The sequence below is a fragment of the Euprymna scolopes genome, chromosome 31 (genome assembly GCF_053919585.1).
Source record: "Euprymna scolopes isolate OS-2025 chromosome 31, ASM5391958v1, whole genome shotgun sequence".
Taxonomy (NCBI): domain Eukaryota; kingdom Metazoa; phylum Mollusca; class Cephalopoda; order Sepiida; family Sepiolidae; genus Euprymna; species Euprymna scolopes.
The window spans coordinates 65,612,128-65,630,799 of NC_136512.1; the positions used below are offsets into that span (position 1 = coordinate 65,612,128).

General features: G+C 31.8%; 1 protein-coding gene across 1 annotated transcript in view; it reads right to left on the minus strand.

Moving 5' to 3' along the window:
* Positions 1 to 18,672, minus strand: part of LOC145255769 (AP-5 complex subunit mu-1-like) — a 77,503-nt gene that overhangs the window by 8,416 nt on the left and 50,415 nt on the right. Inside the window, exons 9-12 of the mRNA XM_080114431.1 lie at positions 16,251 to 16,384; positions 11,506 to 11,609; positions 6,327 to 6,409; positions 1,419 to 1,546 (exon numbers count right to left, since the gene is read on the minus strand). Coding sequence (XP_079970557.1) covers positions 1,419 to 1,546; positions 6,327 to 6,409; positions 11,506 to 11,609; positions 16,251 to 16,384 — 449 coding nt within the window. The remainder of the gene's footprint in view (positions 1 to 1,418; positions 1,547 to 6,326; positions 6,410 to 11,505; positions 11,610 to 16,250; positions 16,385 to 18,672) is intronic.

Genomic DNA, 18,672 nt, shown 5'->3' on the forward strand with positions numbered 1-18,672 from the left:
AAAATAACTTTTTTTTTTTTTTTAAATATTTGGATTTTTATTTTTTTAAATTAATTTTTTTTATAGAAAAATAACTTTTTTTTTTTTTTTTTTAACTATTTGGGTTTTTATTTAAAAAATTTTTTATAGAAAAATAATTGAATTTGTTAGAAATTGAAAACTTAATTACCTCCCTTACCAACTCAAATTGGTAGATTTTGAAACCAAATTGCTAGATTTTACAAACGTTTTTTTAATGAATAATTATTTTTTTACCTTACCGTTTTATGTAATTTTTGGATATGTTACTATTTGCAACATGAAAATGATGTAGGTACCATTTGTTTTACTTAGAATTCAATACTTATTTCGTTATTATAATATAGAAGCACTATATCTTATTTTGATGACATTGAAATTATTTGTATGACATTTTCTGGGGAAAACAACCGTAACATAGTTCATGTTTACATGTAGAGTTTGTCGTAATGAAACAAAGACAAGGAAAAAAATTTGACTTTTCTTTCCAGCTTGAACAACAGACATTTATTTACAGGTACTTTTATGCCTTGTCTCTTCTCAAAAGTCGTCTTGTAATCTAATGTACTTAACAAGACATTGAGGTATCAAACACATGGTACTCTGTCCGGTTACGTTTAGCATGCGTCTTTTCTTGCTGCTCTCGAATCACCTATATAACATGCCTATCTGTGACATTCTCTAACATCAAGCATCCACATTTTTTTTTGTTTTTAAATATTTTTCTTTCCTTCTTTCTTGCCGTGACATAACTTTGCACATTTGCATATGTAGGTTGTTGTTGCCGTTGCTGCTGCCACAAATGCATTTGTGCACTGTTACACAACCAAAACGGTCTCAAATGTCTTTGTGTTCATCCATGTTTTGATTTTCTATGTGCCCTCCTCTAGGGGAACTATAGGGACAGAATCCTCTTAAAACTTATGTGTGTATTCGATTTTAATGACATTTAAATAATTCAGAAAAATTTCCAAAATTTTGGTTTCTTCTAACTACATTAAAAGGCATAATCAGATGCAATAAGAAAAAAAAAAAACAAAAAAAAAACAAACGACAAAAACAAAACGGTAATATGAGCACAGTGAAAACATATATAGTGATAATCCTCATTCAATTCCAAGCAATCTGGGCTCTTCCTACCAGTTCTTAACATATGTACACGCATCGTATGAAAAGAAAACATTAAAAAGTCCATAAAACAAGAAGTTTAGTGTTCAAATAATAAAAAATAAACCAGACTTTGAACTTTCAATGATAAAACTTCACATTTTGAACAAAAAAAAAAAAAAAAAAAAAATCTAAAAACAAATTAAAAAAAAGAATAAATTAAAATTTTTTTTCAAATTATAAAATAAAATAAAATAAAAAAAAAAAAACTAAATTGCAAAGCAATAAGTTACCAGAACATAAGAGTTGAGTCCAACACAGAAGGGATCTTCATACATGTCAGGCGGAGTTGGCAATTGTCTGTTCATTTGTAGGGATGAAGTGAGGAATACTTCCAGATTCTTACTGGGGAACTTTTGACCTGGAAATTAAAAAAAATGCTTTAATCTTATATTTACTTAAAAAAAAACATACATGCTTTACAGACCAAGAACAATTTCGGTTCCACAGAGATGTAAATAGCTAATGTGTATGTGTGTGTGTGGTTACAGACGGCAACAAAAAATATAAAACAACTTGAAAGATTTGCTAGTGATTAATAGTACAAAAACATCTATATAATAAAATAATCTCGATTTTTCCTGTCCGTTTACAGTTTCAGTACGAAAACAACCAAGCACTTCCAAACCAAATCTTCCAAACTCAACATTTACACAAATTGCTAGAGCACGTTCTCAGAAATTATGCATGCATTTCAGCACCCTTTAACATTCATTCCAAGGAAATTGCTTCTCTCAAATACATATTCCCACCAAGTAGATTGGTTGTTTTTGTTTTTACGGCATATCAACACTTTTCAGGTTATTTAATGCCAAATCCAGTGATTTTGAGGAAAAAGTTTTTATAGAATATATATATTTTTTTTTTTCAAGTCGGTTTCTATTTAACCCATAGTTGGAACCCTAATAGGTATTACTATTCCGGGTCAGAGTGGACCTGGGAGCAATGGTAATTAAAGGGCTCCATACTCCCCGAAGCCTGCAAGCTGGGGCCTCACCATTGGATATAGTTTAAGATCATATCCAGAACCTCCCAAGTAAAAGGTAGCAAAGAGTTTTATTCTTCATACATTAACTCCTCTCACTTCCATCATAGCACTGTATCACTTCCTTAAATGGAATAATTATTTTTAGGCCATCATTCATCCACTCATACTACTTTAAAGATACGACAATACATTTTAGAAAAAGAAACAATAAATGCTCATTTTCAATTATGCTCAAAATGGTATCATGCTTCTTTAAAATAATTTGAAAATTATTAAAATAATTGAAAACTAGAACTTCTTAAAAAATTAAAAATTTTTTATAAATGTTATATACATATATTGCTATGGGGACATTATCAACAAATCAGAAGAAAAATAAATGGCATCACAGTTCTGGTCATCTTTGGAGAAGGAATTTTGTTTAAAACAATTTAAGATTAAAGTAAAAAAAAATATCTCGCATTGAAAAGGTTTTTAATTTTCAGTTATTTTAATATTTCTAACTTATCAATGCTTCTAGATCAGCGGTTCTTAAGCAGCAGAGATGGAGATGGGTCAAAAAGCAGATTTTGATTTTAATGGAGATTTGATGGTTAAAGGATGGAATTTTAGCTCTGATGTAGAGACACTAATCTAACAACGGAACTGCAACGATACGACCATACATACCCATGTCCAACAAGTTGCTTGTACATGATGTCCATGTGTTGTTTGTATTATTTAAGATGTGGACTGAAGTTGTGTGCCCCAATGACTGTCAACACTAGTATCCCGATATGGCCAATAATAATAACAACAACCATGGCACATGTGTTTGTGACAAGGTGTTCAGTCAGTTTTGTTTGATTTGGTGGTTTTGTTTTATGGCATATCAACCCGTTCTTTGTTTATTTAATTAATATTTTGGTAAAAATTTTATGCTTCAAGTTCTTTATATTATCAAATATTTATTCATGGTGTTTGGTTTGTTTTGTTTTACAGAATATTTATCCCTTTCGGATTATTTAATGCTGAATCTGGTCATTTTGGTAAAAAAAAAAAAAATGTTATACTTCAAATTATTTAAATCATCAAATATTTATTCATGGTGTTTAGTTTGGTTATTTTGTAGAGAAAAATGGTTTTTATCTTTAACATTGCCGAACACAATTGAGTTTTCTAACGGGGTAGAAAAACCCCTAAAAAACAATAACATCAATATTTGGTGCAGTTTAGGTCAGGAAGCCAGTATCTTTAGACAGCCTGATCTAGTAACATCAGTTTTTTTTTTTAATTTTGTTTTTTTACATAAACATAACCACTTATCAAGGCCCAGAGACCACTCGAGGATAAGGGTTAAGAGTGTGCAGTAGTCAATTGGACAATATAGTAATCGTTAGTAATGAAAATTCGGTAAATTTGTTAACTTAAGTAGAACGGCTCATTAAGAACTTTTTTACGTTGGACTTGAAGACAACCATATTGTAGTCAGCTGGAAAGCAGGAAAATGAAAGACAATTCCACAGGCGTGCAGTTCTAAGAAAGAAGCTTTGTTCATGGAATCTACCTTTAGGTACAGATAAAGAGTTGGGGGAATTATTGGTAGTTTTCAGCTAGACGAGTGTTTCTTGTGAAAGTTTGGCGGAGGGGGGGGGGGGCCATAGATTGAAGCTCAGTCGAGCACTTGCCATGAAAACAATGATAAAGCAGAGACAAACTCGCAACATCTCTTCTATGAGAAAGAGGTTGTAGGGAAGAGAAAAGGACATCCTCTACGAGGCTACAAAGTCTATTTTAAACTCTATCAAGGCAGGTCAAGTCCTTTCTAGCAGCTCCTGCCCAGATGTGGCAACAGTACTCCATCCTTGGACATACCTGGCTTTTATATAGGTAGAGAATTGCATCAGGAGTGAGATATCTACTGGAGCAGTAGAAGGATCCCATTTTTCCAGTGGTCTTGGCAACAGATTTGATGTACATGTTCCATTTCAGATCAGGAGTAAAGGTCAAGCCCAGAAACTTGTCAAAACATGAGGCCTTCCCAAGACGAGAGCCATTCATTTCAATTGATGCCAGATGGGGATCAGAACGTTGATGATGTAAAGATAGAAGCTTGGTTTTAGATGCATTAAAAGTAACCATCCACTCCTTTCCCCATTGTACAACGTGATCAAGATCAGAGGAGAGAGAATCGGAGAGAACTTGGTCGTTTACGGTCTTAGATGTGCTACCATAGATGGTAGTATCATCAGCATAAATGTCCACGAATGATGTAAGGATGTGATTTGGAAGATCATTAGTGTAGATTAGGAAAAGAGTTGGGCCCAGGATGGACCCCTGAGGGACTCCAGAGGTGCTGGCATATCTCTACACATTCATGTGAAACTTGGAGGAAAAATCAAACAAACTAGAATTTATTTGTACCAAATACGGTTGGGTTGCAGAAAGAATTACAAATTTTATAAATGGATTATATTTGGGGAGGGGGGCACTGTATATTATACATATTGTATACTAAGTAGTAATAGTATTATATTTTACTAGTAGGTGTTGTCCAGGGCATCATTATTATATTCTGTTTTACATGTTGGCATGTGTTGGATAGCTTTTAGAAATTAATTTCCAAATCAACCTATCTCTGGCCAGGTCTTATTTATCTTTCTTTCTCTCAAATCCATCCTTATCAATGTAGGAAAATGTTTATCAAACAGATATTATATCACAAAGAATCATGAATTTTATTAATAATTCTATGGGAGACGTAGGGAGGGAGGTCACCTTTGACTATTAATTTACTATTTCGATGATATTTTTACTACGATAAACATATAATATAGTAACAGAATCAGGTTATTAAAAAGTTTTTTTTTTTTTAAATCTTTATTAACCCCAAACAAGGTTTATTGCTAATAAAGTGTAAAAGGGCTAGTGCGATAGGAGTCAGATTTATAAGGGGGTAATCTGAGTAGGGAGTTGGGCAGCAAGATATTTGTTCACATTACATCTGCATATTTTACAGTTTGAGAAACAAGGAGCAGGGAGAGAATTCCAAAAGCAATGCGCCCAAGGCCATCAGAGTAAAAAGATTTTCCAGCATTTATGGATCATTACAGTGAAGGAGTAGGATTTGCTAATGAATTAGAATTACAAGTGCAGTAAGTTCATCTGAGCACATTTCATAAAACAAACATTCTAAGAGACTTGCTGCAATGAAGACTTGTTTTATGTTTGTTGTTTTAATGTGTTTTTTTTTGTTTTTTTTAGGACTGTAGTCGTCACAAGACATCAGTAATGTTTAGTTGTCTCCCTTTGTATTTAGATAAAAAAGTTCTGTTCTTTGTGTTAAGTTGTTAGAGTGATCTCCCTTGCTTGTTGTTGTGGATTATTGACTGGAAAACAAAGATGGTGGATTTGGATATTTTATTTATTTGTGGATTATTATTCTCATCTTTATAGTTTTTGTTTCACGACGTTTCGGCCAACTATACCTCTGGCTTTCCTCAGATGGTTAACCGTGACAGATAGGAATGCTGAATCCCTTAACTGTATCTTCAGTAATTACTGCCTTCCATAGTTGTTGTCGTCCCACCACATTTTAGCCAACTAATCCTCTGGTCGGCTTTGAGTAGGATTGAAACTGCTATCTTCAGACAATGCTCACCTGGAACTGTAGAGATTCAACATCTCTATCCACTGTGCCACGGTTACTATTTCGGCAATATTTTTACTACGATAAACATATAACAAAATCAGGTTATTAGTTTTGTTTTTACATAAGACAATCAAATTTTATGAGTATCCAAGGAACGACGGTTTAATCCACTATTTTGAAAAAAAAAAAAAAAAAAAAAAAAAAAATTCAAGGTTATTTTTTTTGTTATCTGATCTTCTATTGTCGGGTTCGTACCGAATGGTATATTATTTAATTATTGGAATTCTTTGAGATGAGTAATTTGTACATTTTACTTCTTTATTTGTGAACTATCATCCTTATCTTTATAGTTGTTGTTTCACAGCATTTATGATTTGAACAGTTGTCCAAAACGCCATGAAACTACAATTATAAAGATAAGGATAACAGTCAATAAATAAATAAAACGTTAATCGAAAATACACGTCACTTTTTCAAATAACTTATTAGTATGAAAAAAAAAAAAAAAAAAAGCATTTATACCTATGTTCCATACAAGCATTCGCTTTTCAACCAACTGCACGCTTCCCTGACTGGCATTCACATCATATGACTGAACAAGACCACTGAAAGGTAAAACAAAAAGAAATATCAACATAGCAAAGAAATTTTTGTGCAAGATGTTTAAGAGGTCCTTGTCCAAAATTTATATATAAAAAAAAAAAAAGAAACATCTGTATGATGCAGATACCCATGACAAAACAAAAGCATCATATTCCAAAAATCACATATTTATCAAGTAGTTTTATTTTTACATAAGAAAATCATATTTTATGAGTATCCAAGGAATGACTGTCAAATCCACTATTTTGAAAAAAAAAAGAAAATCTTAAGAAATAAAGGTGAAACAATAATTCATACTTACTGTATGCTGTAATGCCTAAAAATTCCTATTAATCACTTAAAAATGATTTGCTTTATAAAAATAAAACTGAAAACAATTTCTTTATTCACATCTTACGAATGCTGTCTTTGTAAAGATGATCACTGGTTTTCGACTATGGGTATAATAGGACATATTTCGGGTTTGTATTACTGTACACATAGATTCGAAAACGTTGTCAAAAAACAAATATATAAAAAATAAATGTTATCAAAGGCAAGATAAGTTACTTTTCTACCTAACTGGATATGTTTTCAGTGTTTTTATTTAATGTAACATGTTTATTCAGCTCGAAAAACATACATTGTTTACCGATGCATTCGAAAATTCAACATGGTGCCCGACTCTCTCTTTAACACAGTAAATTTGGGAAAAGGTGCTATAAATATAAAATTAGACAAAATACTGTTAGAAACTCAATATATATTACAGTGACATAGGTTGACATATATTCGGTGGTTTTTTAATAGTATTTTTTCTAGTTTATTATTTATAACACCTTTTCCCGAACTTACCGTGTTAAAGAGCGAGTCGGGCGCCATTTTGAATTTTCCAATACATTGGTAAACAATGTATGTTTTTCGAGCTGAATAAACATGTTACATTGAATAAAAACACGAAAAATATATCCAGTTTGGTAGAAAAGTAACTTATCTTGCTTTTGATAACATTTATTTTTTATATGTTTGTTTTTTGACAACTTTTTTCGAATCTATGTGTACAGTAATACAAACCCCATGTTTCATTCTTAAAATAAAGGGATGAGTGGAAAAAAGTAATTTAAGTGACCTAAAAAAATATAATAAAGTTTGCTTTAGTTCTTGTCCAGAATTCTCCCTATATCAAAAAAAAAAAAAGTAAAAAAAAAAAAAAACAGTAAAAAAGTAAAAAAACAAAAAACAAAAGTAAAAAAGTAAAAAAAAGTAAAAAAAAAACAAAAGTAAAAAAAGTAAAACAAAACAAAAGTAAAAAAAGTAAAAAAAAGTAAAAAAGTAAAAAAAACAAAAGTAAAAAAAAACAAAAGTAAAAAAGTAAAAGAAAGGTAAAAAAAAACAGAAGCAAAAAAATGCAAAATTAAAAAAATATAAACGTAAAAAAATATAAAAGTAAAAAATATAAACGTAAAAAAAAACAAAAGTAAAAAAAAAGTTTAAAAAAAAAACAAAAACAAAAAGTAAATAAATTTACATGATCCAAGTACTCATGACGAAACAAAAACATTCTAAAAATGACGTAGATTGATCAAGGAGTTTTATTTTGAAACAAGAAAATCAAATTTTATGAGTATCGAAAAAGTGATCCTCTCACCGTCATTTTGCAAAAAAAAAAAATAAAAAATAAATAAAAATAAATAAAATAAAAAATAAAATAAAAAATTCAAGAAACAAAGGGAAATAACTCATAAAATAATTCATACTAGATTCATGTTGTAATGTTTACAAATTCCCATTAATCGCTTTAAAATTATTTTTTTTATAAAAATAAAACTACTTGACCAATTAATGTGATTTTTTAAAATATATTTTCTTTCCGTCAGAGGTACGTACATCATACAAATTTTTCCTTATTTTTGTCTGTTTAATATTGGGGAAGTTTTAGACAAGAACCATTTAAGATAATGGAAACAAATGAGAACTTATATGTACAGAAAGTATGTTTGAATGGCAAAGCTATTGATGTTGTCCACAACTTTTGTTACCTTGGTGATACCATTATAACAAAGGATGAAGCAGGCGCTAGTATGATTGCAAGAGCAATGGAGTGGATGGAATAAGTTCAGGGAACTTTTATCCTTATTAACCAGCAAAGCGTTACCACTGTTAACCAACAAAATAATGTGATGATGTATGAAAGTGAAACCTGGCTAGTAAAAGTTGGGGAGATACGTTGTATGTGTATAAAGAGATGATATAAAAATGATATGATGGATGTGTAATGCGAGTCTTAAAGACAGGATTACATCTAATGACGTTAGAGGAATATTAAATCTGGGAGTATAGAGAAATGTGTGCAAAACAGAAGACTTAGATGGTATGGTCACGTTGAAAAAAAATCCAAAGTTCTTCGGTTACTTGATGTAGTATACTTGCAGGTGCAGTTCATAAGGAAAAGCTAAGGCGAGAATGATAAGAATGGATGAAAAAAAAAAAAGGGATAAATAAAGACCTGGACAGATAAAATGAAGCACCGCTGCCACATCTGGGCAAGAGCTGCTTGGTGCTCCTATCCTGCTTTGATAGAGTTCAAAACCAGCTTCGAAACCTAGTATGTGATGCACTTTTTTCTGCAGTCTCTTCTCCACAGAAGAGACATTACAAGCCTGTCTCTGCTCTATCATTATTTTCATAGCAAGTGCTCGTCTGAACTCCAATTTATGCCCCCCCCTTTGTCAAACTTTCACAAAAGACAATCGCCTAGCTACAACTACTATCAATAATTTACCCCACTCTCTATTTGTGCCTAAATCTAAACACAGATTCCATGAGCAAAGTTTCTTTCCTAGAATTACTCACTTGTGGAACACTGTTCAATTGACCTGCTTTCCGGCCGCCTACGAGTCTGATGTAAATAAGTTCTTGTTGAACTGTATCCTTAATTCTACCCAACTTACACCATTAACGATTACTTCACTACCACATTACATTCATTAACCCTTATCCCTGAGTGACTTTTGGGCCTTGATAAGTTGTGAATCCCTTGTAAAAATATATAAGTTACACACATATGAATACGAACGAAGACGAAAGTTAGAAAGTCCACATGGTGTTAAATAAATGTCCTGTTAGTAGGAAAGAGAAGCAAAGAATAAAATGAACGTTTTTGTTTAAGGAAAGAAAAAAGGTTCATGAGAATGTATAAAAGTCAGGCCGTGTCTATGTATTATGTGCGCATGTGTGTTACATTAAATAGCAAGGTTATATTCTTATGTATTGGTGATGCTAGAGCTCATAGTCTAGGCAGAAAAAGTTGCAGGTCAAGAGAGAAGTTTTGTGGTCAGTCTGAACAATGTGGACGAGTTGTTGGCAGTTGCTTCTTGTGGATAAGAAAGACAAAAGTGAACATTGAGTGATTCCTTTTATAATCTGTTGTCAGGTGTACAGTTTGCCTGATAGATGGCTTCTGATTGGGCAAGCCAGAAAGGAACAAATGCTTATACTAATCAGCAATAGACTTAGAAATTAAACATGGACTAAAACAGTGAGTTGTCGCTGATGCTACTGTTGTGATCATATGTGATCATAAATTATTATAACAACTGAACCAAAATTTAGATCGACAGTCAATCAAATGTCTGTCGCTGTGTGCAGGTCCTCCTCTCACTAATCCACGCTCACTCACTAATATTGATAATAAAAAATATATTGTAAATATTTTTATTGTTATATTTTTTTTAAGCATTAGAGAGAATATTTAAAAATTTTATTTACTTATTCACTTTTTTTACTCTTCTTAATATAATAGACGCTCCATTTCATAAACTTAGCCATTTACCTATTTCATTGACTCATGTTTCTTAATTTCATTCTGGGACTTTCACGTGCATATTTAAGTTGACCTAATTATTAATGCTAACTTTTGCGCTTTTTGTCTGGGGCATTTTGACCTTGCTTTTTCAAATTTAAACTTTCACCGTTTTTCCGTTTTTTTTTTTTTTTTAAACCTTAATTTACTTGATTCCTCCGGTCTTGGCAGACATGTTTTAAATATTCTCTCTAGTGTTTTTTCTGTGCACATTTGAACTTTTCTTTTAATGATTTTGAACTCATTCCATTTGTGACTTTTTCCAAGGAATTCTGCCTTTTAGATCATTTGGACCATTTTCCAGTTACGTGATTCCTTTGGAACTTACCTGTTGGATTGGAAATTTTTAATTCGACCGTGTTTGGATTTTACTATTCTTGGATTTTTTACCCTTCACCGAACTATCCATTCATGTGAAATCTTTTCATCATTTTTTCTTTTACCTCCTATTCCCCTTACCTCGCCCCTTTTTTTTTTTAACCAAGTAAGATCTGTGACTTACTTGTGGTTTCATTAAATACTTTTACATGCAAAATCCGATCCCGCATTTTGCTAATTCCTGCCCTCTGATGAGAAGGAGAGTATTTCTTCGAAACTCCGTGGATTAAGGACTCTTGTGCTTCCTTTTTAAAATTAAATATGTTTTTAACTCTTTTTCAAGATGTTTTTTAACATGTTTTATTAATCATTTGTTCATATTATAAGCTCTATATCTTTTTCGGTTTTATTGAGCTTTTACATCTGGTTGAGATTACTTTACTTGTAAATATTAACTCTTTAATATTTATAATATATTTTAAGTTTACCATTTTGATTACCTTGGTAAACTTATTGTAATTTTTATTTCTTTATATATATATATATATATATATATATATTGCATAGTGTGTGTATGTGTGTATATAGTATGGACATGCATTGCACATTACACATATATACATGTACGCACTACATTATTATGTATACACTATATACATGTTTCAACGCTTTCATGTTATATAACACCAACCTAAAATTAATGTTGTCAGTTAATTGGCAATTTGTGCCTGAGCAAAAACACCTTGCCAATTCCCATACGTTTATCTTCCTTCCTCTTTAACGCGCACTCGTTCACTGTCACTGACAATAAAGATATACACTTATACTTTTTATACATTCTTTTAAGCTCATCAGAAATACAACATTAAACCTTATGTCTAGAATCCTTATTCTAATTTCAAGTTAATATGCCATGAAAAAAATATTTTTTCTTTTTACCGATTGTATATTGGAATCCGCAGCTCACACTGATCAAAAGAATTCTTGATTTTATTGCTCAGACTAAGACGGACTTCGATAATTATTTTCCCAGTGACATCAATCTAAAAAGAGAGAAAAAAAAAGTTAAGCAAAATAAAAAATAATTCACAAGCAAGGAAGAAAGAAAATGCCTGTAAAAACATCGTAGCTATTTGAGTGTATTTCAATAGTTGCATGAGTGATTTGCTGCAGTTAGGTAGGTGTCCATATAATGACAAAAAAAAAAAAAAAAAAAAAAAAAAGTCAATTCACTTTTATTCTGTAATTTCAAAAGAAACAGAAAATTAGTATGTGAAAAGACATTTTCTTTCTTTTTTTTTTTTATTGTGATTTTCTTTAGGTTCAAATAATGTATCATACATTTTGGAAAAGTAATTCTTTATTTTTCACATTATTTTTGGTCCTGAATGCAAAAAAATACAAAGTAGCTTTAATGCAATTCTGATTTTTTGAGATGAGATGTGAATGCTTGTGTTATTTTGCAGAGAAAAAGAAGCGTGTTTTCAACACCCGAAACATTGTGCTAATAACACCCAAGATAAGAATAATGGTCCGATTAATCAAAATACACAAGCAAGATAGTTTTATTTTTAAAAAAGAAAATCATTTTTAAGCAATTAATGGAAATTCATAGGCATTGCAATGTAAATCCTGCAAGTTTGAATTATTGCTGAGCTATCTACCTTTGTTTCTTGACTTTGTTTTTAAAATGGCGGGCAAGATAGTCTCTGTTTGGTTACTCATAAAATCTGGTTTTCTTTTTTGAAAAATAAAACTACTTCATCAATTTACGTTATTTTTGGAATACAATGTTTTCGTTTCTTCATAGGCACGTCCATCATAGACATTTTTCTTTATTTTGTCTTTTAATACAGCAAGAATTCTGGATAAGAACCTATTTTTTAAAATAAATATATTAGTTAACTAGAAAGAAAAAATAATGTACATTTAAATATTGTAAGAACATTGTTTTTAAAAAATTTAACAATTTTGAAAAGAGTGAAATTATGGAATTTGTATTTGCAACATGAATCGGAACAAATACATTGAGGACATTGCCAAGGCTGCTGTAAAGAAGGTGGGGGTCTCTTTACTGTGCTAGAAAATTACTCAGACTAGAAGTATTACAAAGCCACAATTTGACCATGCATGGAATATTGTTGTCACATCTTGGTGCATCTACCACAAGTTTTTCACTCTTAGAGTTCAAAATCTAACCCGATGGTCCCACACTATAAACCAAGCTCCAATCCCTGTCCATTGCGTCAATTTTGCATCCCTGTGCCCATTTTTCAAGTGCTTTAATTGTTTCCCTGATAGTACTAACCTGCAAAAGTTTAAATGTAATATGAACAGATCTTGCTGCTCAACTCCTCACAGTCCCCTGTCCAATACAATCCCAAATAGTAGCCTCTTATTTTCAAGCGACAAAAATAGAAATGTGTACTATTCTTTTTAAATATATCACCATAAAGAAAAAACAAAAAACAAAAAAAAAAACTCGATGCCAGTATTAAATTATGAACATACTTATCGATCAAGGGGAATAACTCTAAGTATGGCGGAGTTATTTCCCCTTATTGTTTGCTCGGCGTGACTCTTCTATTTGGATCATTTACGTTTTGTTGCGGTAGTAGTACGCTTGTAAATAAAGCCTTTTCGTATCTTCTAAAGGTTTCGTGTAATACAACTTTATTTATTGGAAGACCGTTAAGTATCTTCGTAATTTAATACTGGCGCTAAGTTATTTTTTTACAATCATCTTTTTTAAGAACAAAATATAAAACTAGAAAAAGCTACAAAAACTAATTCTTCATTATTTTACTCATACTGCTGGATGCTAAATATTCGGGAGGTAACAGTGTTCACAGACCGGCAACCTGAGTCTCCGAAGTCCAAGTTCAGTTTGTTTCATAGAATCACTTTCACCTAGGATGTTGGCAAATTTCACATCGTTCATCCTATAACACCTGATATCTATCTAGAAATAATTCTGACTAGAAAAATATCGGGAAACCAATGCCAACAATAGAATCTTTGAATTTATGATGATGATGCTACATATCCGAAAATTATATAGAAAACATATCCGAAAATTATATAGAAAACATATCCGAAAATTATATAGAAAACATATCCGAAAATTATATAGAAAACATATCCGAAAATTATATAGAAAACATATCCGAAAATTATATAGAAAACATATCCGAAAATTATATAGAAAACATATCCGAAAATTATATAGAAAACATATCCGAAAATTATATAGAAAACATATCCGAAAATTATATAGAAAACATATCCGAAAATTATATAGAAAACATATCCGAAAATTATATAGAAAACATATCTGAAAATTATATCTGAAAACATATAGAAAACAAAAATTAAAATCCACTCAACTATATAAAATAATAAACAATCTAAAAGAGAATTGTAATTCGATTGAAACATTAAATAAGTATGCGGATACTTATGAAGGCCAATGCAAAAAACCAGCACTTAAGGGGAAAATTCTCCTGAAATTATAGAAAAATATTTCACCATCTCAAATTTTATAATTATTTTTATTTCAGTTGTATATCTACATATCTATAAAAGTGAGAACGTATGTGTGTGTGTGAGGACACTTCTCAACCTACATACTCAACAAATTTTTGATCTACAGACTTGAAATTTGGTATATAGGGCATTCAGACATGTGGAAAACTTTTTAATCCATTTTCATCCAGAAAATAGGGCTGTTAAGGGGTCAAAATTGAGAAATTGGTTCGTAGGAGTAATTGGATTTTTCTCTGCTTGCGGTTTCGCGAATGCACATGCATGAATCGTTCACATGACAGATTCCTTATGCTAAAATAAGTATGTTTGAAAACACTTTTAAAAGATCATGTCAAGCTGGCCTAATGGCTATCATACTTGACTCATTGTTTTTAGGTTCTGGTTTCGATCTCAGCTTGAGATTTTTTTTTTTTTTTGCTGCCATAAAAAATTATTTTTCCACTGTAAAAAACTAGTTGATCAAATTAAGTGAAATTTTTTTTTTTTTGGAGAACTTCATTCCATAACGGGTGCATACAATATAACTTTTTTTTTCAATATGTTCACTTTTTAATGTCTTGATTAAACTGTACAAGTACCAAGAAATTCTAAAAATCAAATAAAAATAAACACCAAAAAAATCTAGTTTTCCTTAAATAACGTCAAAATATTTCAAGGGGGGGGGGGAACAACCAAAATGGAATGGATATGTTTGAAACTGTTACAGAAAATTGTAATATAAATGAACCACACTCAAACAAAACACATATACACATACATACGAGTACAAATAGTTGTAAGCATGATGATTGCAACATCTTGTCAGACGAGTGCCACTCCCTCAGACACTTAAAGTCCATGAGCCCAAAAATGATGTTTTTTTTTTAGTCCTACCGCTGAATTCACACATTCAAGCAGGCATGACACTGAAGCCGGTCATTGAGATCAATTATTACATGCTTCCAGAATTTCAAGCCTCCACGTGTCACAACTTTTCCATTGTCACAGGACTATTTTAATAGACAAATGCCTGAGGGAGTATCTATACACAGATGATATTACAGAGTTTTAGCTTTGTACGACAGCTAAGTCTCTCTCTCGGTTCAAAATGTTGAGATCCAGCAACAAGCAAGAGCAAGATAACCAGCAACAAGTTAAACTGCAGACCAGCTTAATGTGAGTACTGGTCTATTTGCTTCTCCTAGAAAGGTTGCCTTCACCATGGCTTACGAGAGCTCTCTCACCTCAACACACACATGCATACACACAAACACACACGGTGCTAGTTGGCCGTTGACCCTGAAAAAGGGTTAATTCGCTAAATTTCTGGCCGAAAACTGATTACAAAGATTTTCCCAAATCTCAGTACCCTGTATACCAAATTTCGAGTCAGTAGACTGAAAATTGACAGAGTTATTGTGTAGGGAAATGTACATAGACAAACACACACACACACACTTTCACAGATATATAGATAGATTTAGAAAGAAACTTTGTTCATGGAAATACAATTTGATGCAAGGAATTTGGAGGAAAAAAGAAAATTATTTGCAGTTGTGATAGACGAGTTTGTGAAATTTTTACAAATAGGAACCAACGCATCCTCTATGTAATTTTTTATTTTTATTTTACCTCAAACAAGACATATTGCCACTTGAAATAGAAGAGGCTACTATTTGAGATCATATCTAACATGTGACTGTGGGGAGTTGAATAGAGAGATGTCTGTTCACATTACATTTGAACTTTTGCATTTGTCAGTACAGGGAAGCAGGAAACAGGGAGGGAATTCCAAAGTTTAACAGTCGAAGGGAATAAACTATTAGATTAGAAGGCTTTTCAGCATCTAGGTACCTCAACAGTGAAGGTGTGAGATTTTGCTGCTTGTCTGGTTAGTTGGGAATATGTAAATAGAGGGGAGGGGGGTACAAGTGCTATGAGTTCATCGTACATTCCATTAAAGTACTTGGAAAATGGGCAGAGGGATGCAGTATTGTGTTGACAGGACAAAGGTTGGAGCTTGGCAGATAGTCTTTCTCTAGATCCCGCACTAACAATTCTTTAAATATTTCTCATTAACTGTCATCATCAATATGAAGATGTAAATCTAGATTTGAAACTATTCAAACCAAAGCAAGAGGCTCTTGAATTAAACTAACCTGCATATCATAATAACCAGACATGGGTAATTCTTCAATTGCAGTTACAGAATAATTGCACAACACAAATTGTTCCATTGGAGGGATGAATCGGATTCTTTTGGGATTTGCTCGGGATTCCAAATCTTGATTACCTAAAAGAAAAATAGAAAAGTTGAAAAAAAAAAAAAAGAAAAAAAAGAGAAAAAAAAAAAAGAGAAAAAAAAAAAAGAGAAAAAAAAAAAAGAGAAAAAAAAAAAAGAGAAAAAAAAAAAAGAGAAAAAATAACTAAAAAAAAAGAGAAAAAAAGAAAAAAGAAAGAAAAAATAAAGAGAAAAAAATAAAAGAAAAAATAAAGAGAAAAAAGAGAGAAAAAAAAGAAAGAAAATAAAAAATAAAAAAATAGAAAAAAAAGAGAAACCACTCAAAAATTCTTGTTACAATATTCAGCACTTTTTGACTTTACCATTTCCGCTAGGTAGGTCAGTAGTTTGTTCTTAGTTAAGGTCGAGCTCTATTTTCAATTGCTACTACACTGAGATGTACATTGGTTAGTTGTTTTTGTTTTACAGCATATCAACTCTTTTTTCTTTATTTAATGCAGATTCCAGTAATTTTCGAAAAAGTTTTATGCTTCCAGTTCTTTATATTTTCAGATATTTATTCTATTATTTTATAGTTTGATTGATTAGAAGGAAAAAATTTGTTTTTGACTTTCCAGAATATGATCGAGTTTTGTAAAGGAAAAGGAAATAACATCAATGTTTGGTGCATTTTTTTTTTATTAGGAAGCCAGTATCTTCAGACAGTCTGATCTCATAGCAGCAAATGCCCTAACAGGTATTACCACTTTGGACCAAAGTGAACCGGAGAGTAATGGTAAATAAGTGACAACTCCACCATCCCCATAGTCCCCAAATAATGCCTCACCACTGGATCTTTTTTAAAGTTATACCCAGGATTAGAGATGTAGGGGAGAATGACACTCATTTCCTTGAATTGCTCCACTTACTCTTGCTTCTCACCTTATAGCATTTAACAAGGCGGCATCAAGTACCATATTTTGTATCTTTGGTCTGACTCAACTGAGGATTGAACTCAGTAAAGGCTAACCATTATGGCAAATTTTCCTCTGGTCTAAGAAGGATCTAATATATTTACCATTTGTCCAATAATACTGTATGATCTAATTTTCATTAGGAGCCTTTCATATCAGACTTTGTCAAAGGCTTTGAATACATAAAGGGCTACAGCCCTTGCTTTGCCTGCCTCATCCAGTGCATGGTATGTGGTCAGAGATAATGTGCCCTTCACCTTATGTCTAGCAAGGCAGCGTCAAGTACCATATTTTGAATCTTTGGCATGACTTAACCGAGGATTGAATTCTGTTCTCCTGGCTCATCATTAATAAACACAAAACATTATGCAAAATGGGCCAGTTAATTCCTACTAAATAAAATGTAAATAAGGTTCTAATTTACAAATGATTATTAATCTAATTTAAAGATTTATTGTAATGTTTTCGACGATGAGCAATCAATAAACCAAATAAAAGTCTTTATACATATGGGTGTTTATATGTGTGTTTTTTTTTTTTTTTTTTTTTTCATCATTACTTCTTTTCATGATCGCTGTCTCATGAGTGGCCATTTTGCCTGATGGCCATCTGTTTAACAGGTAAATCAAACTTCTCATGCAGGAAAGATACAAGGGTCGCTGAATTTTTTCAAGGTTTTATTGGAGAAAATGGACTTAGGAGAGAGAGAGAGAGAGAGAGAGAAATATTCTCTCAATTATTTACTTTTTACCTTAAAAAACAATGTGCAGACGGACAGAGACATCAGTAACATTCACTGAGACTATCAGTCTTCTATCTCATTTGCATATCTTTCGTAGGCTTTCCAGAGAAAACTGATTTTAAAATGTACGCTTCTCTATTTTGAAATCATGATGTCATGTCATCATTCGACTCCTGTTTTGTCTACAGAGATTGACCTTTTGCCCTTACTCCAACTTCACGTCATTCGTTTTTGGGCACAATTCTGTTTGCAACTTAAGCTTATCATAATATGCACTAGAGGTGATCTTTGTCAAAATTCACACTAGCTAACTTGTTACCTAATATGTAACAATATTATGGTGAAAAGATTACAAGTTTTCTTCTTCGTGTGTCTTTTTGGTCATACAACTGTTTCCCCACTTTGTTTTACAGTCCTTTTGATTTTTGTTGTACTCTGCAAGATCTTCCTGACTGGTTGGGCCATAGAGAGTAGACAAGGCAGTGTTGCATCATATGGTCCTAGTCTCCACATTTACAGATAGCTTAGTTTTTGTAGTTCTACTTACTCATAACTTTTGACCATCCCATTCCTATAAATAATAATTTTCCTCGCTTACCTTACTAGAAGTCAACAAAGTACTTACCAAAAATAATGTCATCCGT